Below are 27710 nucleotides of genomic sequence, written 5' to 3' on the forward strand. Positions count from 1 at the left end.
TCTAAACTCATATAAAATGGTAAGCAGATAATACCGAATAATATTTTCAAAACTTGGTTAATTATTAATGCTTCAAAGAAATGTAATAAATAAATAGATATAAACACTGTCACAACAAAGACATGATCATCAAAGTAAATTGTGTTTAAATATTTTAAGTCCTTGTAAATGTAGAGAAGCACTGAGCTCATTTTAAACTTTGCTGCCCTCCTGTGGTGCAACTCCATCAAAGTGAGGTCATCTCCCATCTATTGATCTAAAGACCCAATTAGTTTGACATCAGGCCTCTTCATGCAGAAACACACGGAGGCAGTGGATGTCTTTATATGAGTCAACAAATGTTTAATAATGTCCCGTTAATTATTGATCACTGAGAGGCGCATTGTAATTTAAGTCGGCCTCAGCTGTTCATTTATAATTAATGAGAGAAGGAGAGCCGTCGACATGTAGAGTTTAATAATTCAGCAGCGGTATTGCATGCTTTGAGAATTACAGACAACTGTTAACATAAAAACAGAACCACGGCAAAAACAATTTAAGTGTTTCAAAAATAACCAAAAATGTATTTATTTTTTCAAACATTGCTACCATTGTCGGCTACAATAAAGTCCAAACTGCACCTGAATTCATTGTTGAGCTGTTTAAATTATGTCTGATATGTAACAAAACAGCTTCGATGTTGATGCATTGCAAATGTGAGGTATTCACGCAAATTCAACCAATAAAAAGCTAAAGTCAGAAAGATGCAACGACTGCAGATCAATAACCTTATCTCACAGGTAGCAGCAGAGTCAGTGTTGCTAGATTGGGCTGGTTTCCGCCAAATATGGGCTTAAAAAAAATAGCATTGGGCTAGTAGATAAAATATTGGATGCTTTTGTATTCAATCGTCATAAGAGATGACGAAGGATGTGCTTAACAACGTTATCGTCATTGAAATTATGGAGATTTGTGTTTCTGTTTTTATAACTGAACTCTTTGTAGGTTGCAAAAGCCTTTTTTTCTAACATTTTATCTTTAGTTATTTATTGATAAATGCTTATCATGTGTTTTCCATTGCACATTTTTACATGGGTTTCTGGTGAGGTTATGTTTTGGGCTGCATGGATTTGTATTGAACTAGGCAGGTTTTAGGTTGAGATTGGGCTGGAAACTGTCAATCAGATCTGGCAACAGTGAGCATGATGATGATGACTCATCATTCAGGCTGCTAAACGCATCACAAAACAGCATTAATCATTTCCACCACAGAGGTAGAGCAAAGCCTTCTGGTAGTCTCCAGTTGTGTCCTCCTGCAAAACAAACAACAGACACGGAATGATTTTATCCATCTCATAAAAAGGTTTCTCTTTCCTCGCTAAATAAACTGGATCCAGAACATATTTTGAGCGTAATGAAGGAGGCATTTTGTTTATTTTCCATTGTAGGTATATGTTTATTTCAAAGTGCTCTATGGGTATTTTTTCCAATGACACTTGTATGTCACCGTGTCTCGTTTAGTGCACGTGGGCGGTTGTAGCTCGGCTGGTTGGATCGACTGCTCCTCCTCCCCACATGTCCAAGTCTCCTTCAGCAAGACACCGAACCCCAAATTGCTCTTTATTATATTTGTTGCTAATGACAAAAGTGTCGGCCAAATGACTGCTATGTGATGTTGTTTTCCCAAATCTCCACACCCTCGCCCTTCAGCCGATTATGTGTCCTCAGCCCCTATTAGCAGGCTGAGATAAAGCTACCAAAATGAAGCTAACTATTTCAAGTTAGCTATATCTACATCACTGTATAAAATAAGTCAACTTATTCTGAATTTATTGACTACTTGCTGCAATAAATAAATGCAGTGGAGAGACGAGTTCAACAAGGCTGTGAAGCCATGAAGCTATGTAGCAAGCTTGGGTTTCTTACTTTACTTTATCACTTTCTTTATCGATTCATTTATTTATCAGTAACACTTTGCATTAATCAACATTATTCGTAAATGTCTGGATTATCCTAAATGGTTGGTTTTCACCTGCAGCCCCTTAAATTAAAGTGTTGACTGTTTACTGTCAATAATAGCATTCTGTACAACATCGCAATTCAAAAATGCCGCAGATCAAACTGTAATGCTGCTCAAACACACATGATATCAGCAGGATGTTAAAATGACACATAATTAAAAAATGGTTACCACCCTTCTGGGAGCATAGTCTATACTGTACATACGGCATTGAAATATTAACTAATTTGGTTGTGTTACATGTTTGAAGCTGATATAAACAATAGTAAAAAAGCTAATGTTAAACACAGATCTTATTTCAGGCATCTAGACCATTGACTTCCAGACGAGGGAACTGGGAGTGTATAAATGCTGACTCATTTCCAGGTTTTAAGTCTAATTCTTGCATCACTCTATTACCCTCAATATTTAGAAAAAAATATATATTTAGACGGAACTGCCACGCTGATCACTTTGCAGCCATTTTGCCCCTAGTGTGAAGTCATTTTTGATATATATCAAACAGTAGCTGTCAGAAATCCTGAGTCATACTTTGAATTTCGTAACATGAACAGTTTTCCCACTCCAGCTGGTAATTTTGATACAAATTGTATGAAATAAAGCACATGAATAAAAACATGAGTAGTTTATATCTCTTAGTTTGCTGTAACAGCAAGTAGCTGGCAGTTGTTAGGTTTACTATTTAACCTGAAGGGTCGGATTGGGTGAAAAAAATAGGCTGCTTTAAAAGCAAACATCTTTTTAGTATTGAAAATCCAACTTATAAATCTATAATAAATATGGATTCAATGACCTTGAATGACAGACTTTGGCTGACATTGGTTTGCTTTTTCAGGAACTTTAGTGGTTTAATGGTTTATGTAAATGCTACTAACAAATCAGAAACTTTCATCATTATGATTCATCTGATATAACTTTAGCTCAGCGTCATCACAGCAGAAAAAAAACTGGTGAAACTAATGACTAATTACATAATTATGGCTCTGGCTCTGGCTCATTTCATGGAGAAAGAAATGGCATGTAAACCATCATGGCCATGGCAATTAAATATACCTGTAAATGGAGTTCAGCCTTGATTATTTGACAGGTCAAAATATCAGTTGTGAGAATAGTCTATGAACATGAAATGGCGTCACTGGGAAAAATATCACTTTGAAAAGCAATTAATGCCTTAATAACTGCTATAATGAATTTAAAAATAACTATTCTTCTATGCAGTATTGGCCGTTTCTACAGGAGGATGTCAACATCTCTTCACTGCAGGAACATCTGGCCCCCTGGAGAATAAAATAATTCACTGGTGTTTGTTTTGAAAAGCAGAGAAGCATCATCTCATCTCCTCTCAGTCTCATCACGCTCAACAAGGCATTTAAAGTAAATCACTCATCTCCACTCCATCACTCCGCTGACAACAATGGTGTATTAGCGGCAAAACCGTAGCACACCCAGCTGGTGTTTTAAAGCATGCAGAGGGAAAGATGAGTTTAGAGCATCAGGGCGAAAACTGTGAAGAGAACTACAGCGACGCATTTATTTTCTTCTGAATGATTAGACTATTTAGTGCATGTCATTAAAGAAAAAAAAACCAGACACTCTTAAAAGGTTTTAATTAACTTTTGAGTTTGAGTGAGTGGTACCTGGATCGTGCTGTACAGAGACGCTCCATACGCCTTTTTGAAGCAGGCTCTGATGTCCAACATGTCCACCTCACTCCTCGACACCATGATCCTCATGAGGGTGTCGTCATCAGTTCCAGCACGCTAAACACAACAACAACAACAACAACAAACAAAATTTAGAAGCTGCAATACATATTGTAAAAAAATGTGGAAGACCGTAAAACATCCCTCTTTTTAGTTATTTCAGGTGCTGCAGTTTAAACTTCAATAGCTACTGCATAAGTGCAAAATCATGTATGTATTCTGCAAATCATTTTCAAATGCATGCTGTTAAAATTAAGATTTGAAAATCTAATCAATTTGTGCTTTTTTTGTGTTAATTGAGAAACTTGATACTATTAGATTTTATTTCCTTTGGACAGAGCCAGGCTAGCTGTTTCCCCTTTATTCCAGTCTTTATGCTAAGCTAAGCTAACAGGCCGCTGGCTGTAGCTTTATCTTTACCATATAATTATGAGAGTGGTATAAATCTTCTCCACGCTGTTGAACAATTTATTTAAACTGCACTACCACACAAATGAATGCAGACTTGACATGCATTAATCTGCCAATTGATTAAAATTATGTATGAAAATGAATTGAATCCAGTAAGACAAATACATCTAAAATACAAATAAAAAACTGTGTTTCTGATTTTGAAAGTGTGCAAAACCACATTTGCTTCTTTAAAAGCAATAGTTCAGACACAGGGGGAAACAGCAAGTGGTAAAAAAACCACATCTAAAGCTCACTAATTAACACTTTATATCGAATGTGCTCAATTCAAGCCTAAACACAACACGTTGTGGTTTTATGGGGGACTATTTCTTGGAGAGGTGAAGTGACTTCCTGGAGTCCTGTTGAACTGCAAGGCACCAATTAAATTAAACACTTTCCATACTTCTCTGTTAGAAATATTGTTTTTGTTATGTTTTGTTTTGCTGGTAATTAAAATCTCATTTTGGGTTAACAAAAACAAAACAAAAACACTCTTAAACCTTAGAGATATTAAGACCTCTGGTGAGATACTGTGATCCACATGACACCTACCCTCATAGATCCATACAGGCCTTCAGCAAAAAACTGTGGGACACTCCTGGCACATTTCACTGTGGAGACAAAAGGCCAAAGTCAAGGTTCTGTGTGATACTGAATTTCTGTCATGTTAATCTGAAAGGGTATTGGCATTGATTTCTACTGCTGAAGTTTTATCTCTTGCTGTATTTCATTCTCAAGCCCACGCCACATGCATGGTTAACAGAAAAAATAGACAGTAAAAATCATCTTTCGACATTATATATACATCATGCCAGTAACATTACAACAGTTTCAAAGTCTATATCTGTCAAATATGTCACCCAAAAATATATATATTTATATTTTAACTCTACATTCCTGTTTGCATTTCAAATTAAAAGCCATCTAGCATCTTTCTGTGAACAGAATCCCATATGTTGTTAACACAAGGCTTTTATTCTGAAATATTTGCAGGACAGTGACTTGCACGGCTCCTTAAAATAAAAGCAAATAAAATAGGATAGAAATCAATGAAAATAAATGAAATTATAATGACATTGAAATGAAAGATGCTGTTCATTAAACTCTACACCACCAACAGGATGTTTGTGATTACTCAAGTGTCATCCTGATGAATCACAGGTCTTACCAACAGCCAGCAGTAAGTTCTCCAGATTCCCAGTGGTCTCTCCTTCAATGCTTTCCTCTAGTTCAGAGCCAGAGAGCTTCTTGTAGGCTTCAAACACTGCAGAGAACAAAACAACAACCCTTGTTTATGTAGAATAAACCAGAATTAAAAAGTCTGGAACATTTTGACTTCAGGGCAACTCAATATGTTAACAGAAAAGTAGCATTTTGACTTTGAGTTTTATTGCATTATATTTCGCATTTATTGCTCTATAGTATTGTACTCAATCCACTTTATTAGGCATAACATTATCACCCAAAAAAGCCCAATCATCACATTATCCCCGTACCACTTGATGAAGAGACACATATCAAATAGCTTAAATGAATTGAGGGGGAATATTGAAAAGTTACGTCTATAAACTTGGATTATACTGCCACAATTTAAGACCATATTTGTACACAAAACAAGCAGCGCATATTATAAATGGATTAAATAAAAAAAACGTGCATAAGGCTTGTTTTAGTGGCCTATTGATGCTTGAAAACATTCATTTCCACCTTATTTTAAACAAGCTCTATTAAATTGGATTAGATTCTGGGACTTGACATTTATGTCAACCACCTTGAGATTATGAGGACTTCATGTTGGAGCGAATGCAAAATAAAAAGCTCTCACCACAAAATATGGTAATATATTCATGACCAACACATCCTCATACAACGGTTTGGATGAGAGAAGTCTGTCCTGACGAGCAACATCTTGTGACAGAAGTATCACGACGTGGGTATATTGTGGTAAGTAAGAAGAGGTCAGTTTGTATGATTGGGTCAACAAAATATGTGACGGTTGCATCACATCTCATACATTATTTGTTTCATTTAAGTGTCACTGCAATCTCTTTATGTTAGCCCAATGTTTTATTTTTTTCAGGTCCAATATGTTTCATGTCTTGCTGCTTTCTTTTGTTTATTTCACTGTCTTTATCTTTTTGTATTCCTTTTACTGTTAAATTATCTGTATTTTTTATCTATTTAAAGATAGGGTTGGTAATCTGGAGAAACAAGCAAGAATACGCAAGATTTTAAAAATGATCCGACTGAAAAACCCAACCCAACTCTTTTCCAATGTAAATAAGTAGCAGCACTAGCTCCAGAAGTCACTAACTCTAGCGAGAAAGGATCCGAGTTGGCGACACTGACAGCCCTTCCCTTTCTCCTTTTTGTCAAAGCATTAGATTCATTGATTCATGTCGTGATGTAAAGAGCATTTCAAAAAATTCTTCCCTTGTAAAACACTTATTTGCGTCTGTTTTGACAGAAACCATATGAAATAAGTTTATCATTATGGTTCCAGTTGCATAAACGTAACCATATATTCGATTTTTGCAATGATGTTATTGGTGATTTTGGAAGACGCTGGCAACAGACCTATTTTCTTGTTTAGGTACAAGGACTCGCTTATGCACCTAAATTTGAAGTTTTTCCAGCGGCCACTCATTGCTGTGGTTTCTTGCTGCTCGAGTCCACACACTTTAACTTTTCAGTGAGTCAGGCATCCAGTTGGGTAACTGACTCACTAACCAGCTTGAACACCATTCTCCTCTCTGACCTCCCTCTGATGCAGCTAGACATTTTTGGATTGCTGCCGGGCTTCTGATTATTGTTTATCACACCAATAAACACCAATAAACCCTCCCACTCTTTTTTCACACTTTTTTTGTCATGCTCTCACCTTGTGTTTGTTCACTTTGGACAAGTTGGCCTGTCCTTTTTTATGATTTGTGTGAAAATAACAGCTGAAATGCCAGGATGTGCTCTTCTTCCTGAGACGTTTTCAATGATGTATTTGTCAGAAACATGTTGTTTTAGAACACTCTACTGCTCATTCTAAAATTTATTTGAACAGTAATCTACCCTTAAAATGCTGTCTGAATTATTTATGTGAATTAATGAATAAAAACATGAGGAGAGACTGATGGTATTTTTTTTGTTTTCAACTTTTGATCTTGCTCTTTTCAGCAGCTGTCCAAGAAATCAGACATCTGCACAAAAAAACCTTCAAAAAGCCTGGCACAAACCGGCTCACCTCTTCTGAGATGCTCTGCACTTCTGTTGCCAAGAATTGTGATGAATTTTTCCTCATCTGTGCCAAACTTTCCCTCACCGGCAGCGTACAAGTCCTGTAATGGCAGACACACACTTGTACATTCACACTTACAGCAAAACCTTGTGTAGACGTGACTTATTTGAACACGAATGACAGCACTGACGGAGGACCTTGTACTGTGCCAAAACAACATGGAAATGTTCTCTTTTTTTCAATTTGTCTTTGTTGTGAGAGAGAAATTCTGGATGTCAAGTCCTTTCACCTGCAGCTCTGTGGAAGTTTGTAATGTGTTGTTCAGGTGATGGAGTTTTAATTTGTGCAAATTGAGAAATAACAATTAATTCATACAATTAATATGTAATGAGATTAAAATCAATTGTGCATTTTCTACTTAGGTGAAGACCAGAAGAATGTAAGTACATTTACTTCCATTGTATACTACTTTATACTTTTACTCCTCTACATTTTAGAGAGAAATATTGAAGTTTTTACTCCACTACATTTATTTGACACTTACAGTTACCACCTACTTTTAAGATTTAAAAAAATAACATGCTTATATGATATGATGCAGTACTATACTACTAATTTACCCAGTAGTTTACAAAGTATCTAAAATTGGCTCCATTAAATGTTCTTATGTGTATTCCTTGGTGATAAAAACAGTATAATATAATACCAATATAATGTGCACGGTACATTTTGCTGATAATACTTCTGTACTTTTACTTGAGTAACATTTTGAATTCAGGGCTTTTACTTGTAACTGGAGCATTTTCAGACTGCGATATTTCTCCTTTAACTGAAGCAAAGGATCTGAGTACTTCTTCCACCTTTGTTGATGACAGAGCAATTTATCACAGAAGTGCTGTTATGAGTCAAGTGGTACTGCTGTCTTGATAATTCATTTTACATTCAGATACATGTAACCTAATGTTTACCATTATTAGATCCCAATTCACAGCTCAATATCAATGATTGTAACGGTCCTGTAGGAAACAAGATGTTCCTTTAAGGTTGACATGCTTTAATTAATTTATCCTATTGACGATTTCGTCTGAGCTTTCTTGGCCTTTAGCTGCACTTTGGAGAGCAGCCTCACAAATATGATCACATCCATAACATGGTGACATTTGAAAGAAGACAGTGAGATTACAGTAAGTTGCTCTGTAGCTCGTATGTTGTGCACTGTACAAGGATTTTTGTTGCGTTTTCACTTTTTTTTAAAGCTTCCTGAATGTTGCATTTTATAATCCCTAAACTGTAACCACATTAATTAAACATATATTGGTTTGTAAACAATGAAACCACAGCAGTTTCAAAAGGTCTCAAGGTTGCATTTTTTCTTTTTAAATGGAGCCACCAGACCAGGAGGGTTATGTGATGGACTATTTCTCAGTTGGGAGCGGTTGCCAGGCAACCAGCAGTTGTGGAAGAAGTACTCAATCATTTACTTAAGCAAAATAATTACTCCCACAGTTTAGAAATACTTTGTTGTTTACTTAAGTAAAAGTACAAAAGTACTAGCATAACAAGTACTTATTATACACAATGGCCCATTTCAGAATAATGTTTACTATATTAATGGATTATTCATGCTTTACTGTGTTCGTTACTTTAATGTAACATGATATTTTATTCGTCAAGTATAGTATATTTTGTATTGTTAATCAGGTCGGTAAATTAAGTAGTTAATAAAGTTACCAAGTCAATGTAGTGGAGTAAAACGTGCAACATTCGCCTCTGAGTAGAAGTATAAAGTACCTTCAAATTGAACTTGTACAGAACTTGAGTAAATGTATGTGTGATGATACTTTTTATTGGTAACTCTGGATTTTTTTGGGGGGGGTTTCCTTGTGTTCTTGTTTCTTACCTTAGCGTCTTTCTCTATCTTCTCCTCGTCTACTCCCACCTCCCTGCTCCCCTTCACAGCCGGACAAATGACCAACCGAACGGAGAGACAGACGGGTAGAAAGACAGACACACAAATGGACAAACAAGAGGGGAAACATCAGGTCAGTTTGAATGGAAAGACAATGAGCTCAGAGATTCTCTCCACTGAGAGAATTCCTTGAAGATGGCATTGTCTGCTGTATTTCCCAGACTCCAAGAAGATTACATTTCTGTCTGTAAACCAAAACACATTTGAGAAATCAACTGCTCCTGAACCTAAACCTCTCCTGACTGTGTAATGGCATCACCAGAGGCTCTCATTATCAGGAGCCGCTCTCTTTACCTGCAGGAGGATCACCAGCAGTTTTTGGTAGTGACCCGAGGTGTCACTGCAGATATCTTTCTCCAGCTTTCCGTTGAACTCTGGAGGAAAAGAAAGAGGAGAAGAGGGGCAGAAGATTGCTTACACTACCCGTCTGCAACCATTCACTAATGGGAGCAATCGACCCTAGTGGGCCGTCCTCCGTTCTGCGGCGGCACAGATCTGATTAGTCGGTCCTACGGACAGAGTGGCCTTCTCGTTTCTCCAGATCAAATAAACTGGCCTCTTTGCCTCTGGCTCTTGTTGCCACATACAATAATACAGAGTGGTTTGTTGCAATTTGAAGCTGGTATGTTAAGAGCCATTCTTGAGTGAAACAGGTGTTAAGACAAACAGTATATTCATTGCCACAGGGGCCGAACTCATCTATGTTGTAGTGGGAAGCCAAATGCTGTAAACAGGCTTTGTGCACGAGGGCAAAAAGTCCTGTATATATTTTTCTCTCCCTGGATAAAATACTATAGATCTCTATTAAGTTAGAAAAAAATAACAAGCAACTGTTCAGCTAGTTCTTCCTATCAAACAAAATAGATCGTTTTTCTTTGGCATGAAAGTGCAAGTTGATTGAAAATGTGTCAAAAACAATACCTGATATAGTAAGGTATAAGACCCCTCCCTAATACTTTTTTCTGGTGTAATATCGCCCAGACAACATGGTCCTGCTACTGCTTGGACTCTCTACTATTGGTTTCCTGTTGCATTGAGAATCTTGAAATTTAAGTTATTATGTGTAAAGCTCCTCTTAATAACAACATCATGACAGAAAAGACAAAACAATTTCTACCAAAAACTAAGCTATGGAAAACCGTTTATCTATGTAAATATATGTGTGTATATATGTATAACACTTGTACCATTCCCAGTTCAGAATCATACAAATTATTGGACAACACAACCAAAAATCATCCTTTTTGGTATCCACTTTGTTCCCTGTTGAGTTATTTTGACGGTGGAGTTAAAGAGTAACTTTATCAGCTTAAAAATGATTTCTTTCTCTGAAAATTTCAAGTGTGTAGGATCTCTGACCACATCTATTGTGTGTTTTGTTTTCTTAAACGTTTGCTCTTTTGCACCTGTAACTACACCCAACTGTAGAAACATAAGTCTAACAGTCACAGCCAACATGTTTGTCTGCTTTTGTCTCTCTCTCTCTCTCTCTCTCTCTCTCTTTCATTCACAGCTGAGTGACTCACCTTTCTTGTACACTTTGATGATATCTTTCATCTGTTCGCCGGTCCTTGAGGCCAAGATCTCAATCAGCACGTCGTCCTCAGTCCCAGCGCCCTGGGAGCCAAACACAATAAGAGACATCATGGATTTGACAACGAGCTTTTGTTATAATACCCCGTTTTATGGTTGTTAAGGAGCAACATTAGGGATTAAAACAGAAGAAGTAAACGTTGCCGAAAAATGGTTGAAGAAAAACTGTTTAATTTGTCAGCACATCACACTGAAGAGGTATTCGAATAGAAAATGAATACCCTCAGTTGAATGACTGAGGAAAATTCTACTACTCTCTTTGCTGTAATTAACCTTCTACGAAAATAGGTCTGAACTGCCAAACAAATGGAGCAGGTGTGATGGGAATGTCGGGGCCAAGTGCTCAATTCTTTGCCTTCACTTTGATTGAACATTTAATTTGTGCTGGGTAATACAAAAAAAGTAATCAATTTTAAACTTAGAAGTGGATCCAGGAGCTTGCTGAACCTATTGTCCTTCCTTCAAACCTTAGGAGCCTTCAGTGTGACATAAAAGGCAGCAGGTGGTAAGAATGTGATGCCTCAAAGAAATAAGACCCGAAACATTAATCTCTTATATAACTATAAAATAAATTGGGTCATATATCTAGCCTATAGCACCAATAAAAATGTGTGCTCAGATGTAGTGCATCTACTTCAGTGTGACATGTTATCCATTTGAGGCACATTAGAGGAGCAGTAGATGGATGTGAAGAGTCGTCTAACACACAACACTGTTCTGTCACAACCTGCACTGAGACAAACAAGAGACAAAACACGTAACAGGAAGAAGTTGCAAAGATAATAAGGCCTTATTGTATGATGACATTTAAAGCAGAAACATTGAGAAAATTATACCATATGGAAAGAAAATGTTTTAATTGACATTGAGCTAATTTTATACACTGTTAGTTTGTGAATTGCTCTTCTTATCTTATCTTAACCTACAATAATTCTAATTTTGGTAATTAATCTCAATTTTAGTTTAGTAATTTGTAACTTCAATTATCCAGTTAATGTAGTGGAGTTAAAAGTACAATCTTTGCCTCTGAAATGTGATGAATTGAAGTACAAAGTAGCAGAAAATGGAAATACTCAAGGAAAGTACACAGACCTTAATTAAACTAGAGTACAGTACTTGAATACATAAATATTTAGTTACATTACATCTCTGGGTAATTCTAAATATAAATGCATTAGCCATAAATACTATGCAACCTACTGTAGTTTTAACATAAATGTCTATAAACCATTTAGACATCTTTTAAATGGCAAATCACCATGAAACAGGCTTTTCTGCTGGCAGACATTTCACTGAGTTCCATCTAAGTGGGCCAAAGCCAGGGTACTGGTTTTATGCATGATGGTTTATTGGCATGGCATTAATGGAAGGGAGCCTTAATTGGTTTCCCGCTATGAAAAGCTGAAGTGGGCGCCATTAAAAAGGTCTATTGCTCATATGACTGTTGAAACATTTTGAACAAATGCCACAAATGCCACTGAATAAACTGCCTCGTCTGAGGGTTTCAACTAATTTGCATGTAAGACCTGTAATTAAGTGAAGCATCAGAGGAAAAAATGTCCATTAGTTACCTTGAGAGCTTTGTGCAGTTGGGAAGCGTCATATGAGGCAGGCGGGCTCATCAACGCCACAATCAGATTCTCAAACAGCCCACCGAGCTCGGATTTCAGTGCGCTGACCAGGGCCTGATGTGGGGAAGAGAGGATTAACGACGAGAGCAACAAAAACAATCTTAATTGTGTTTGTATTGAACTTAATGTTGCATAATTTTAATGCTGTTAAACATTAATGAAACAGAACAAATGAGCTACATGGTGCTTTTAGCTCCATTCATAGAAACAGTCTTTTAAATGTGTTAAAAAATATTGGCTACCAGCAAATTAGCAATATCACAGCATAGTGACAGGAAAAATATTGACACTTTAGGGCTCCCAGATATGTAAATTATCCTGAAATTATTACAAATAAGCGTGAAAATATATGGAGAGCATTCCTCGTGTCAAAGAGATGAAGTGACATTTCACTGCATTAACCACATTTTCAGAGAAATTAGGATAATCACAAGAAATGTGCCTGCAGGAAAGAAAAATATATGTTTACTTTGTTGTCGTTCCTCAAACCACCAGCTAATCAGGCAGCACATATTACTCACAGATGGCTTTATTGACTTCTGTATGCAATTAATCACATATTTGGGTGCTGCTGGGAGCACGGCCTGAGTAGAGTCACTGTAAAGAGTGAGTAATAGCACCTGTGTGTGTGCGTCTGTATACACAAAACACCCAAGGGACCCTAGAATCTACTGTGCTCTCTGACGGTTCAAAATACGGTCAAACACTCATCTCTTTAACAGCTCCACATGTGAGACCTCTAACAGAAGATCTTTATTTCTCGATTACATACTTCATTTCTCTTTTCACATAATATCCTGTCTCCATTTCAAATCAAAGTCCTATAAGAGGTTTGTGAAATAGCAGAAATGATGTAACAGGTAGCAGTGAAATAAGAGCATGCACTCTGGAAGAGATATATCTGACTGTTTAAATATCATTTTCAATATCATATAAGTTTTTCTCTCTACTTTTTGCAACCAGTTCTCATTTCAGATATCATTGCAAATGAGTAGTTTAAGGCAGTTTCTCTTGCAATCGCCACATTTTATAGCATGTGATAGAAGAAATGATAAAAACAAATAGCCTCATTCTGATAAAACACTGTAATATTCAGAGAAACACCAGGAGCTACTTTGTGATTTTCTGATGCATCTTTTTTTTTTACTCTCTCAATCCTTTTATACTTCAGGGAGCACTTACATTTGCTTTTCAATAACCTTTACAGAAAGCAAATTAACCTGCTTCTTTCAATCCACAGGCGGTCATAACTTCACAGTAAGAGCTGGAAAGTGTAAAAAAAAACCGCCCGGCTCTTGTATAACTGCATTGTGCTCTGGTCCACAGAGACTGGAGGAAATTGGTCTTCCCGCTTCTTCTTTTATGGACTTTTCCCCGAATGAATGGGGAGTTTTAATAGACAGTGTCAACTCTTGCTCTTTGATTCTTAATGAAAGAAAAACTTGATGGCTGAATGACTTTGAAAGTGAAGCTGAGGCCGCAAGTGGTGGAAAAAGTCAGATTCTTTACTTAAAGGTGCTGTGTATGACAATGGGATCACAACATGGCGACGGCTGAGCAGGCAGCTTGCAGCTAACAGCGCTAACAGTGCAAAGAAAAGGTCGGATCGCATCTTATTTTTCTGCTCAGGTAAACATTAATCAACTTTTTCTTTACACAACAAATAGTTATTTGCTGCTATATTAATGCTCTGAATCCCATATATTGCACCTTTAAGTTAAGCAGCAATGTAGAATATACTACATTACAAGCAAAAGTCCTTAATAAGTAAAAGAAGAGAAGGTATCAAAGCAAAATGTATTTAAAAAATGACTCCCATGACTCGTGATGAGAGACAGACAGACACATTGTTTGGTGTTTTAATGGTTTGTGTTGACAATAATAGAAATATAGATTACTGCCAAGCCTCAGTCTTTAACAAGAATGATAATAAACTGATGGGAGAAAGACAGAATAACCTAAACAAGTGTACTTAAGCAGATAACTCTGTGCCATTGAGCCTCATCCAGGTGACACGCTGACATGACTCCTAACCATTAATTTGGTGTGACGGCCTGTCGTCATCAGCTCTCTGTTTCGTTCCCAGCGGCTCAGCTTACCTTTCCGTAGGCCTTTTTGTACTCTGTCGCAATTTGCTGGCGTTGATCGTTGCTGCGCGCTGACAAAAGCATGAGGACCACATCTTCATCCGTACCTGCACCAGAAGTTAAACAAGCATTATTTAACGTATAAAATACTCTGTGAGCTTCAAACGATCACATGCAGCTTCATATTTAATTTATTCATCTAAGAGAAGCAAGCTCTCCATAACAAAACCGGATTTCAATATACTCCTATATTAAGAGTTGGCAAAGCCAATGATCTAACAATCAATATATCCTGAAAGTCACCAGCACCTCAGAGAAAACAGCTCCAATAGAAAAACAGGCCAAAGGGCAGTGCATGTTATTTCCTCTGAGGGATAAAATGTTGGTAATTATGGCACAAAGCTGATCTGTAAAGACAGCTCTGACTTTAAACAGATGTTGGATAATCATTGTTCTCCTCACTTTTCCTTTTTTAAAGTCTGCATAATTGCTCTTATTGTGAAAGGACTAAACTGACAGGAAGCAAGAATATGAGATAAAAGATTGTCAGTGAGGATATATTTAGCAGGAGAAGCATCAGTTTTAATGGTCACACCATGTTTGCCTGCAGCACACCTTTAAATAGATGATTGTCATCGGGACCATTGATTTACACCAATGACTGCAGAGGTGCGTTTTCATTGCATTTTCCCACTTTGCATCTCTCCAATTAAAATAAGATCACCTGAGAGGGGGAAATAGTGCCAAAAGTAAAATGATGAAGACGTGATCTAAATTAATCTTAACAGCTTTCAAATAAAGACATAAATTATTTAAGATATTCTTTAAATTATTCATCTCTCACGAATAGCCACTAGGTTAACAGATTTCTGAGATTTTGTCTTGTTGGTTTGTGCTCCTGGTATGCCGTCCACTTTTCCTTTAAGTAAAGAATGTACACTTAAATGTTGACAATTTGATAGACTTAAACAATAAATAATGAATAAACCTGCTGTTATAGTTTTTGACTTATCTTACCAGTGAAACGTCAAGCATAACTTTTTTATAGTATTATTGAAGTGTTTTTACAAAAATCATGGTAAAGTGGTGACCAAAATACTTACATTTTTACTTAAAATATGTAATTTTTCTTTGTTTCGGATCACCTGTATGTTGCCTATTATTATATTTATCACTTAGCCTAAATACAATGATGTCAAATTATTATAACCACCATGCCACGGTCTGCTTCTTGCCATAATATCATCATATCATATACCTGGCAATTTTTTTTATTATTTTCTGTGTCTCCATGTTTGGCGGAACAGTAAGTGCTCATTACTGTGGTGTTTTTTTCAGAGCACTTAAAGCTCTGACGTGCCTTTGTAAAAAAAAATGTTTTATAAAGTATAAGTTTAAAACTTGGTGACACTCAGTTTCTCTTCTAATTAGACCAAACAGACTAAAGAGTGAGACATTATTTCCCATGCACAAGAGGATGGCACTAATTATTAAGAACAGCTTCCCTGACAGCTGTGTCATTATTATTGTTATAATGGTTTCGGAGAGGAGCAGAACAAGCATTAAATTGCATTGTAGAAATAATAACAGAGGACTGTATCTATTTATACTAATGACATATAGACATGACACAACTGTCATTTGTGGGTATGTGCAAATAAACCTTCTGCAGCTATGACACTCCAAACTCAAAAAAAATCTGTAGATATGCTCATCTTTGCTGTATGAAATATAACATCATAGTGGTTTAACATGTTGAGTCTGAGTGGGGAAAGTAAACAGCAGCGGGTTAAGGTTAAGAAAACTGACCGATTCCTTTCATGGCTCTATGGAGAACTTCAGCATCTTGTTTGGCGTTGAAGTTGACGAAAGGTCTCACGCTGCCTCTGTACGCCTGTGGGAAGAGAGCAAAACAAACAAACACATTTTTAACGAGAGCTGCTTTCTCATGTTTCTCTGCCCTGCTTTGCTGCTAGAAACAGACCATGTCATGTTTAATGTAGATAAGAAGCTTTTGAATGTAATAAATGTTTTTTGCACATCTCAGTTCAAAAGGCCAGTCTGTAGGCTTTAGCTGCATCTAGTGGTGAGGTTACAGATTTCAACCAACTGAAACTTCTACATTGTGACTAATAGTGTGTAATAACTACGGTGGCTGACATGAAAATGCAAATTGCTCTCTCTAGAGCCGGTGTTTGATTTGTCCATTCTGGGTTACTGTAGAACGGCTCATTCTAAGGTAACGATAAAAACAACAAATCCTATTTTCAGGTGATCATACATTAAAGAAAACATTGTTATAATATTGCATCCCATTACTGCCAATCGATCACCCTAAATAATACACACTGGACCTTTAAAGGAAATGAAGAAAATCACTTTTCAAATAATAGGCAAATTTGGCTGCTGGCCCTTTAAGAGATGCTAAAATAAAATGAAGAAGAAGAAGATTTTAGAAATCTCTGATGGTCTAAGTTTTAAGTGCTTCCCTGCCCTCATCAAAATAAAAAAACATGGGCACAAATCATTTTCAAAAGACACTGAATATTGCTGCAAATGACACGTTTCGTAGCTGCACCATAAAAATATCGCTACAAACTCTGGGGGTAAGTACTTTAAGTATAATAAAGTATAATATAACTTTAATAACAATAAACTGGACTGGACTAATCATACAAATGCACTTTATAAAAAGGGTCAGAGCAGACTCTATCTGCTGAGGAGACTGAGGTCCTTTGGAGTGCAGGGAGCACTCCTGAGGACCTTTTTCAACTCTGTGGTGGCATCAGCCATTTTTTATGCAGTGGTCTGCTGGAGCAGCAGCATCTCAGCAGCCGACAAGAAGAGACTCAACAAGCTTGTCAGGAAGGCCAGCAGTGTGCTGGGGTGTCCACTGGATACGATGGAGGTGGTGGGAGACAGGAGGGTGATGGCTAAGCTGTCATCCCTGATGGACAACACCTCTCACCCCATGCAGGACACCCTGGCAGCTCTGTGCAGCTCCTTCAGCCACCGGCTGCTTCACCCCCGGTGTGTGAAGGAGAGGTACCGCAGGTCCTTCCTTCCTGCTGCTGTCAGGCTGCACAACCAGCTCTGCTCCCAGCAGACCACATGACACATGACAATAAAAACCTGTGCAATACATTACACTGTGCAATAATAGTTTAATAGTAGTTTTTTAATAATAGTTTTTTCTGTCTGTAAATATAATATTTCAGTTATTGTTGTTTTTCTACTGTTTCTTATTGCTTATTTATAATACTTTTTTTTTTTTTTTTTTATCTTGTCTTTCTTCTACTATGTCTCTTGTGTGCACTTTACTCTATGCTGCTGTAAGCCTGCAAATTTCCCCGCTGCGGGACTAATAAAGGATTATCTTATCTTATCTTATCTTATCTTATCTTATCTTATCTTATCTTATCTTATCTTATCTTATCTTATAAGCTAAATCAAGTCTGGCTGCCCCTGCTTTGTGTCATGGAGGTCATTTTTAAAAATGTGTCTCACTTGTAGATTGCTCTCCAGGGAAAATGGAATTTAAAGGAAAAAGCAATAAAATATCAGAGTCAAATGCAGCCTTGTAACAAACTCTGAGCTGGTGGGAGAAGTGAAGGAATATGGTCTCCTCCTCCTCCTCTCAGTGAAGGTTTCTGTTTCATTATCTCTTTTATTAGTTTTCAAGAGAACAACCTCTCCTTGAAACATGATGATGTTTATCTTGGAGTGTCACTCCAATACGTCACTGTCACAGCTCTTATCCTGCTTCCATGCATTACGAAACAAAGGAAATTAAAACATAAAACACCCTATTCATTTTTTACAGTAAAAATAGTCCTGAGCTATTTAAACTCACATTCAATACCAGGATGATTCAACTCTTATCGCTCATTAAATGTTCTTTTATTGGAGCATTTAGTATTCATCTTTTGCAAAGACGGCAGTGTTAGCTGTCATACTGTCATGATAGCATTGTGGTAACGAGCTGAAATATCTTCACAACCATTGGATGAATTCTCATGAAATGTGGCACACACATTTTGAGGTGCCCAGAGGATTAATCCCAATTACTTTTACTCTAGAGCCACCAGCAGGTCAAAGGTTTCCCTAAGCCAGTGAAATATCTCCACACATACAAGAAAAGGGTTATCTTTTCATCTAATGACACCATAAAGCCTTTGGTTCAGGATAAGATGCCTCAACAACTATTGGATGGATTACCATGACATTTGGAAAAAGATAATCAATGTCCCCAGAGGATTGATCATATTGACTTTGATGATCCTGTGGCTGTTGATCTAGCGCCATCATCGAAGAAACTTAACCAGCCTCAGCTGCACTGTGTTTGGTGCTAACAGAGCAGAAAGCAGACGACGCACCGAGAGTCAGTTTCATATTTCTGTGTCAGACTATTGTCCTGAGTCTATTAACTCTAATGAGAGGATTGAATGTGAACACATATTATGACCAATTATTTTACTCCATAGACACCAAATGTAAATTTTGGACCCTTTTTTCACAAGCCACGTATCTTCCAAACAATCTGACACAAAAAATGGCATTTTTAATACAAACAAATTCAAAGATGCAACTACTTTATCATAATGCTTAGTATGGCTGTTAAGCAAAAGAAAACATAAATGTATTATGCAAATATAGCCCAATCTGCAGGAAGTTTATACCATTTCAAACCATTGGTGGAGCTTGTAATGCATTATCATTTTTGATAGAGCATCTGTGGCGCTAATTTGCAAATGTTAGCATGCTGACACGCTAAACTAAGAGCGGCATCAGCATGTTGGTATCGTCATTGTGAGCATGTTTGCATGCTGATATTAGCATTCAGCTAATCTGCCAAAGTACAGATTCACAAAGAAACTAGCATGGCTATAAACTTGCTAATATTTACTAAACAATGCTTCCGTCATATTTCCTAAAAATTTGACATTTTGGAGATAGAAGCTTTTTCAACAACAATAAAAAAGTAAAACTGTTTATGTAGCCTGCAAATGCTTTCTAATGACATTTCTTTCTACATTGTGCATCAATATGTACTGTTTTCTCGACTCTCATAGTCACAGTAGTCTTTGGTTTGTCTATTAAACATGATAGACACATGTTTTTTGCGATGGTTAAATAACTGTCAATGCTAATCTCAAAGAAGTATGGCTGTTATATGAACTTTTCAAATGCCATCAGGGAACATTGTCTCCCAACTGATGTAATTCAAACCTGGTGGGAATACAAAAGACACACAGACCTGCATTTTCCATGCACATGATACTACAATATGATACAAATTAGACCGCCGTCATCAGTTCTTTATCCCTTTACCTCTCATGCGCATAAAACAGTCTGAGATCTCTCAACAAGCTTTAGAGGATGAAATTAAATCAAGGATATCAAATTAAGCTGCTCCTTTCCTTTTGTGCACATGTGGGTGTACTGCGTCTCGTGCAGCACTAATGTTTTACTAATGAGTGTATTGTCGCAGAAAGTACTGTCAGTGAATTAGGGATCATCTAGAAGGTTGAAGCATCTGTAAGCATTAACACTTCACAGTGTAGGAGAAATGGGTATAAAAATTGTATCCAATTAAATTAAAAATGTCATTAAATATAAAGCATCTAGAGTTGCATGCAAATTAGAGGCTGGTGCAGACAGTTATTTGTGTTGTGTATTGTTTAAGGCTGCTCATGCAGTTCAGGTCTCAGTGTGGCTCAAAAAGCCACTGACCTTTCAAGAGGCAAGACGCACTCGACTGCACAAACATATAAATTGGTTCTGGTGCGGTAAACAATGCTAGTTTTATTTCCAACTGTATTGTGCAAAACAATTCTCATATCCTTTACTAAAGCATACTTTTGCTCATAATTTAACAGAAAATAAAACAAAGAGAGGAAAAACTTACCATTCTTTTATGCTAACTGCAGACAACCGCCGTAAACTGAAATAAAGTGGAAAAGATTCCTGATTAACATAGGAAGTGTAGTAATGAGTGGTGATTACTGTACTTAAAAACAAATTTAAGGTATTTGTACTTTACTTGAGTATATCCATTTAATGGAACTTTATACTACTAATTCTCCTTTACACCTCTGCACTGCATTTTTCTGCAGCTTCAGTTACTAGTTACTTTGCAGATTCACATTTTATCATATCATGTATCTCCAAATTTGGTGATTTTGAATATAAAAGTTTGTAATAAACCGAAGGATAAGATTTTCCTTTTATGGGCTGACAAGATTCTCCTATCCATTAAGCTCAATAAGCTCTTCATAAAGCCTTTTGGATGCATCGTCACAAAGCTGTTATTATGAAAAAACTAGACTAGAGTAAATAAAGGAGTTAAAATAATCACAACCTTAAACATCTACAACAGCAAAATACACATTAATGCAGCAGAAATATTAATCCAAAAACAACATATATTATAGTAGAACACTAACAGGGAACATTTTACTGCACAATAAGTACTTTTACGTTCCATACTTGCTTATAATGCTTTTGAATGCAGAACTTTTACCTTTAATGGAATATTTTCACAGAGTTGCATCGTTACTTTTAAATAAAAGACCTTTAATATTAATTTATTATTGTTAGTATGTCATTTGTCTAAAAACAACAGCATCAAAAGAGAGGAATAAGTTACTGTAAGTGCTCTTACCAACAGGTGTGTTTCCTCTCTCTCCTCACAGGTGATCTGCTGCTCAGGTAGAGGCTCTTTACTTTCTGTAAAGTGCACTCGGTTGGTTTGTGTGACCTTTAAAAAAAGTGATAAGAGTTAAACGTTTCTGCAGAAGTCAGTGTCCAGACGGTCCAGAGGGCTATGGAGCGTCTTAATGGAATTGCGTTACCGGGCAACAGCGTGGACCTGTGTTTGTGTACTTCCTGTCTGCAGATGTCATTCACAAACACTGCAACCCGAGGAGCCTATGTAATATTTATAGGTTCCTACTCTCAGTGTACAAGGAAATGAAATGAAATTGGACACATTTGGAGTGTTTATGTTTACAACTATGGAAATGTTCTGTGGTGGAGGCTATTTTCAAGAAGTTATTATCCTAATTTATTAAATCAATGAGAAAATAGTTTCCACTAACGTTAACAATCATCCTCTTAAAGGTGTCCTGTGCAGGATATGGCGACATCTAGTGTTAATGTTGCAGATTGCAACCAACTGAAACTATTCCTGTGTGCCCTATTCGTAGGAGATTTATATTAGCCGATGCGAAAACAGGAATGGCCCTATCTAGAGCCCTGATCTGGAGCCAGAGTTTGTCAGTTCTGGGCTAAAGTATAAACATGGCGGGCGGCTCCATGAAGAGGACCTGCTCCCTATATAAACCCAATCACTCTAAACGTAACGTTAACACAAAGTTTTTATTTTCAAATGTTAAAACACTAAAGAATACTTATCCATATTATACTCAATATCTAACAATAGATCCCCCTAAATGCTCCATAATTACATTTAGATTTTAGTTTAAGTTAAATTTTTTTACAAATGCTAATTCTGGATAAAAGGCACAATTATTAACACCTCAATATAAAATACTCAATTAAAAGTAAAACTACTCAATGAAAAAAAACTTACCTCTGAGTGTTATACTTATATAGTAGTAGTTTAATTTATAAAATGATAAATAAATATATAAATATATATATATATTGTGTAAAATCCTAATTTGTAAAGTACCTTTAATTTTTAAATGAATTTAGAAGTAAAAGTACAACATTCCCCTCTGAAATGTATTGGAGTAGAAGTATAAATTGGCTTGAAATGGAACTACACAAGAAAAGCACAAGTACTACAAATTTGTCTTTAAGTGCATGAGTGAATGTACTTAGTTACTTTCCACCAGTTAGTTTAATTTCTGAGCAAAAATGATGAATCTGTGAGTGAGTTTGTCATTCTAACTTAAATCAACATGTATTTTTTAATTAGGTGACCTTTACCTTTTGCTCTCTATGTCATTCACTTTAACAACGTTTCTTTATGGCTGACAGGAGACGAGGAGGAGATTCTCGATGCCAGATAGGAGCGAAGGGATCAGCAGAGCGAAGCTGAGCTCACATTTCATCATCACCGCCGTCCTCGATCCTGCAAACCTTAATTAAAGTGAGCACTTGTGAGGAGATGAGAGCGTGAAAACCATCTCTCGGTTATCCAGTTACTGATGCTTTGGGTTTCATCTCAAAGACTCCCTGGCTGACGTGGAGCCATTTTCCTGTAATTGCTATAAACAAGCAGCTAATTACAAATGTATCAGGTTAAGTCTGAATTTCTTTCTTTTACACTTAATTAAGCAGTTTTTTAGTCAGTATCATTTGAATATTCTGATCACAAATCTCTCATAGGCTACAAAATGGAGATTTTTATTCCGTCTAAAATATTGGGGTAATTCCTTTATGTCTATAAAAACATTGTTCTACTTCCACATAAAAGCAAATGAAAAGCTCAACAATGGCTTTAATGTTTGGTTCAAATGTTTCCCACAAGATGAAATCATTTGTTTAAGAGGCAACTTAACACCCTGTTTTGTTTGAACACGTCTCCATCACAAGTTTTATTTTAATACTGTAGTATTTCTGCTATTACTTTCAGTTCCGTATTCGGACCAAAGCCGTCGCCATAGCAACATAATGCCAATGAAAAAGGTCTAGAGTATTTTGGAAACTGGCATGTTTGCTGTTGCCTTGTAAGCAGTGACACTGTGACTGATTTGCCTGAGTAAATATATATAAATGAAAACGCATAAAATACCACTGTATCTCCATAAGGAGACTTTGTTATACTGTATGAAAACCATTACAATAGATCATACAATAAATGAATGAGAATGGCCTAGAGGTGGCATTGTTTTGTTTTGACAAATAAAGTTTCAAGACCGAAATTTGAACGTCAAAATAAAATGTATTTCCAACTTATATAAGCCAAATCAGTGAAGCTGCAAACTGCTGACTTTCACTTTTCCCCTCTTTCTATCATCCCTGAGTTGTCAGCTTCCAAACTAAATCACTTTGAGTTTTTCATTCATGAGCAGAGTGCCATGGGACAGCCAGGTAAACGGTAAACAGAGCTGAGGACGGCTCAATTTGTCGGGTGCTGACTGACAGACAATAAGCTCCATCATCAATCAATGGGCCTCCCCAGCCACCACTGATGGGCTCGGTTAGTTATAACCTCCATGCTGAGGGCAGGTGCAAAAGAAAAGCTCCATTTCAACAATCATCACCTGGCCTCATGGACCTTTTGAGGGCGTCCACAAAAAGCACATCATAATATCTGAGGCAGTTTTAAGAGAATAATAGCTCTGATGTGCGGCCATTTTAAGATAAGATTATCCTTTATTAGTCCTGCAGCGGGGACATTTGAATACAAGATCAGCATTCCATGATAAATTACTTCAAAACATAAGAGTCAGCAATATGAGCTGCAGCAAAGGTACCTTGAGAGACCTTGTAGGGAGGTTAGATAGCCTGAAGCCTGTTTGCTGCTTTAGACTATGTTTCAGTACGGAACAAATATACAAGATACTATATGTTTGGAGATGGATGAGCCCATTATGACAGTTTGGAAAATACGTTATTAGTTTTCTTGCTGAGAGTTATGAGAAGATCGATATCTCATCGAACTCTCTGAAAGAAAACAAATAATCATATTTTCCAAACTATGTTTGATGCTGCATTTTCGACAAAAAATTTGCAATTAATGAATTTAACAGACACCAACATATAGACAAAGAATTCAGCATTGGAAACAATGACTACCGTACAACAAAGCTAATTAGCAGCATTTTTAAAGATCTGGAAATCAGTCCTTTACAATAAATATATAGTTTAGAAAGCATATATATAATGGGAAAATTATCTGTGTCAAAAATTTCAAATTTGTTTTGTCTCCAGGGGTAAAATCATGACTACTTTGCCAACAAAATCTGAAGTTTGTATTATTTCTGTCTGCAGGATAAACCCAGCAGGGATCTGCAACACAGAGGACACTGGCTCTGAGGCTGCTGTGACTCTTTTCATGAGTTAATTTTCTTTTTCTTTTCTTTTGCATGTTTGTTCTGTATTGGAAGACATATGGCACTGCCTTAATTAGAGGGAGGATTAAGACACCACAAATGGTCAAGCAGTGGCAGAGGACAACATTTCAGCGCACAACAGATTGGAAAAACATGCAGTCATGAGATATTTGCCAACAATATCATCCTTATTAATCTACATGTATTTTGCTGAAGGCAGCAAACAATTAAATAAACTGCTGAGGAGAAAAACCTAAATATTTTATAATAGTAGAGAGATTGGGAAGAGTTTTCAGACAGACCTTTAAAAGAGTCTTAGGGTCAATGATTATAGGAATAGTTCAACATTTTGGTAAATACACATATTAGCTTCCTTGCCAAGAATGACACGAGTACATTGGTAACCCTATCACGTCTTTACACTTTAGCTTAGCTTAGCATAAATACTGGAAAGGGGGCAAACAGCTAGCTGGCCTGGGTCTGTCTGGAGCTAACACAATTAGCAAGTTATCAATTTGACACTTTTTGTGCATATCAAACAAAGGAGACAATATGTTTATTAGTGAGCTTTAAATATGCTGGTAGAGCCAGGCTAGCTTTTTCCCCCCCGTTTCCAGTCTTTATGCTAAGCTACGCGGCTGCTATTTCCAAAACTATTATTTTTAACAGAAGCAAAAAAAACATATTTAAAAAATAGATGCTTTTAAATGGATTGCTTTGTTGTTGTTTTTTTACATAAAATTATAAAAGAAAAGTGTCTTGGCAACTAATATCATTGTTCTGGTTAAAGCCAATAGTTCCGTCCCTATATAAAAACTCTTTACACCCCTTAAAAATGTGAAACTATGCTGAGGCATCACACCCAGAAGCCATCTGCATGAACCACGTTTGTGTTATTGTGCTGCCCTTTTAAGAAATCTGATGTCGATGTGTAATAAACATGCCCCCCCCTCAGGGCTATTGATTTCTCTCAGTCTATTCAATCAAAGACAACCTGGCCACCTCTGAATAATGATGAAAGAAAAACGCATCTGAAAGTTAACAAGTGAAAAGCACCAAATGCCCATACCTGTGTATAGAAACCACTTGTAAATACCTGAAAAATATTATTAGTCAAACCTGTTTATACCATCCTTTTTCCTCAAGTGTCTCATTTATTTTGTCTCCAAACATGGACACAGGGGGAACTTGAGAAACCAAGTGGCACACAGCTCCTTCCATATTTCCCCCCATTGCTGGCATATCCTCAATATCCCTCCTGCCAATTCACCAGCGAGATGAGAGGAGTGCAAATTGCTCTCCTGAATGCATCGCTTTAATCAGCATGAATCAAGATGCAGATTAAATCTTGGCTTGTGCTTTTTACTCGGCAATTTAGAGGTTTGACCTCGGCTGTGTAAATTGATCTGAGAGATGAAAAGAAAAAAGAAACTGTTGCTTAAATTACTCTGCATAATATTGACTCCCTATTTTGTGCATATTAGACATGACAAATTAAAAAAAAAAAAATCATTAAACTGTTAAAAGAACAGACAGCGGTTTCTATAAATACAAACATGAAGAGGCTTTATTATTCTGAGAGAGAATCTCAAGTCCAAAACAAATTATTTTTTTCAGTAATTTCCTTACATGAATCTGCAAAGCACTCCCAACAAGCCTCAGTCCCAACACTGTTGTTTGGCACAACTGTCCCCATTTTTCACAACACGCGCTGCAACCTCCGCTCCAAGCAGGGCTGCCTGAAAGAGCGGCCGGGCTGCAGCGTGGATTTTCCCACCGAGTTACTCAGCTGCTTGAGGAGCATCCAGAGGAGGAGCAGCATCAGCACCAGGAGTCCGAGGAGCATCCCCACGTACAAGCTCAGGTTCCAGCCCCAGTCCAGCGCCAGGGGCAACGAGGTGGACGACTCCAGGAATTTTCTGGGGGCAGGCATGGGGATAAGGCAGGAACCCACCTTCCAAAAAAAAATTAATAAAAGCTCTTTTCCCCAACAATGGGATCTTCTCAGAGGTGACACAGATGTGTTGCAGTAGCTGCAGAAGCCATTGTTTAAACAGGTATCCAGCTGGTTTGACTATGTCATAGAACTCCCATCTGTTTCCATGGTTTAATCCTCCAGTTAGGCACAAATGTGAGGCGTCAGCGTCAAAGCAAACCTGTTGAGTGTGTGTGCACAGTCTGAGAGGTCCATGCTGAGATGAACTGGAAAGATTTATGCAGCTGTGCTTCCACTCTCCTCTCAGGCTCCACACACAAAGCCAGCCTCCCAATTTATCACGAGAGAGAGAGCAAGACAGACGACTACAACGCCAGCGGCTGCCTTTACTTCACCTTCACGTAGATAATTAGATCACTGATGAATGAGAAGTAAAGAAACGCCAATCCCATTCTGGCATTTGCTAATTGATCATTACGTGCAGACATGGGCAACAGTTGTTTGCCATGCATGTCTTTTGCATTTCCATTTCCTTTTTTGTGCTTACTGGATTCAGTTTAACAGGATGAGGCACTGTTTTAATTCATGTTAATTGTGGAAAAGGTTGATCAAAGAATTATTTTTAATGCCACAGTAGTACTCCTTTTAACACCCTTTGCTTAAGCTTTAAAATGTACATTTTGGCCTTTTCCTCCAGTTTCTTTTTGTTTTAATTTGTATGAATGATGCATTGATTTGTTTAGTCAATAAACTTTAGCAAAAGCCATGTAGTTTGTGTTTAAGCTTTAAGGGCCTCCTCTAATCACTTAAGAGCAAATTACTAATATTACTCTTTTGCTTTTAACCAAAGCTTAGCATTTCAACCCTCCTATAAGACACCTTAGGTCAATAAATCAGGCTTTAAGATGTTTAGGTGAGCAATTCAGATCCAAATAGACCTTTCAGCAAGTCTATGCAGAGATTTTGTACCTGTCAATTTACCAAACCTCAAGACACAAAATCACCACTTGGTTAAAAAGATTCAGTTCCCAAGTCCTCATCTGTAGAAACTCCTTTAAAGAACCACGACTGTCCTCTGCTGC

At 37.1% G+C, this 27710-nt stretch overlaps 1 protein-coding gene across 1 annotated transcript; it reads right to left on the reverse strand.

Annotated features, from left to right (window-relative positions):
* Positions 1-1232: 1232 nt before the first annotated feature.
* anxa5a (annexin A5a) lies at positions 1233-26625 on the reverse strand. Its single transcript, XM_054597140.1, has 12 exons — positions 26470-26625; positions 16474-16636; positions 14677-14771; positions 12518-12631; positions 10880-10970; positions 9648-9727; positions 9285-9335; positions 7391-7484; positions 5324-5419; positions 4708-4766; positions 3637-3759; positions 1233-1292 (listed from the first exon to the last, which is right to left on the reverse strand). Exons 1-12 carry the CDS (start codon positions 26623-26625, stop codon positions 1233-1235), a joined length of 1182 nt encoding a protein of 393 aa, XP_054453115.1.
* Positions 26626-27710: the final 1085 nt, after the last annotated feature.

The sequence above is a fragment of the Anoplopoma fimbria genome, chromosome 4, assembly GCF_027596085.1.
Source record: "Anoplopoma fimbria isolate UVic2021 breed Golden Eagle Sablefish chromosome 4, Afim_UVic_2022, whole genome shotgun sequence".
NCBI lineage: Eukaryota > Metazoa > Chordata > Actinopteri > Perciformes > Anoplopomatidae > Anoplopoma > Anoplopoma fimbria.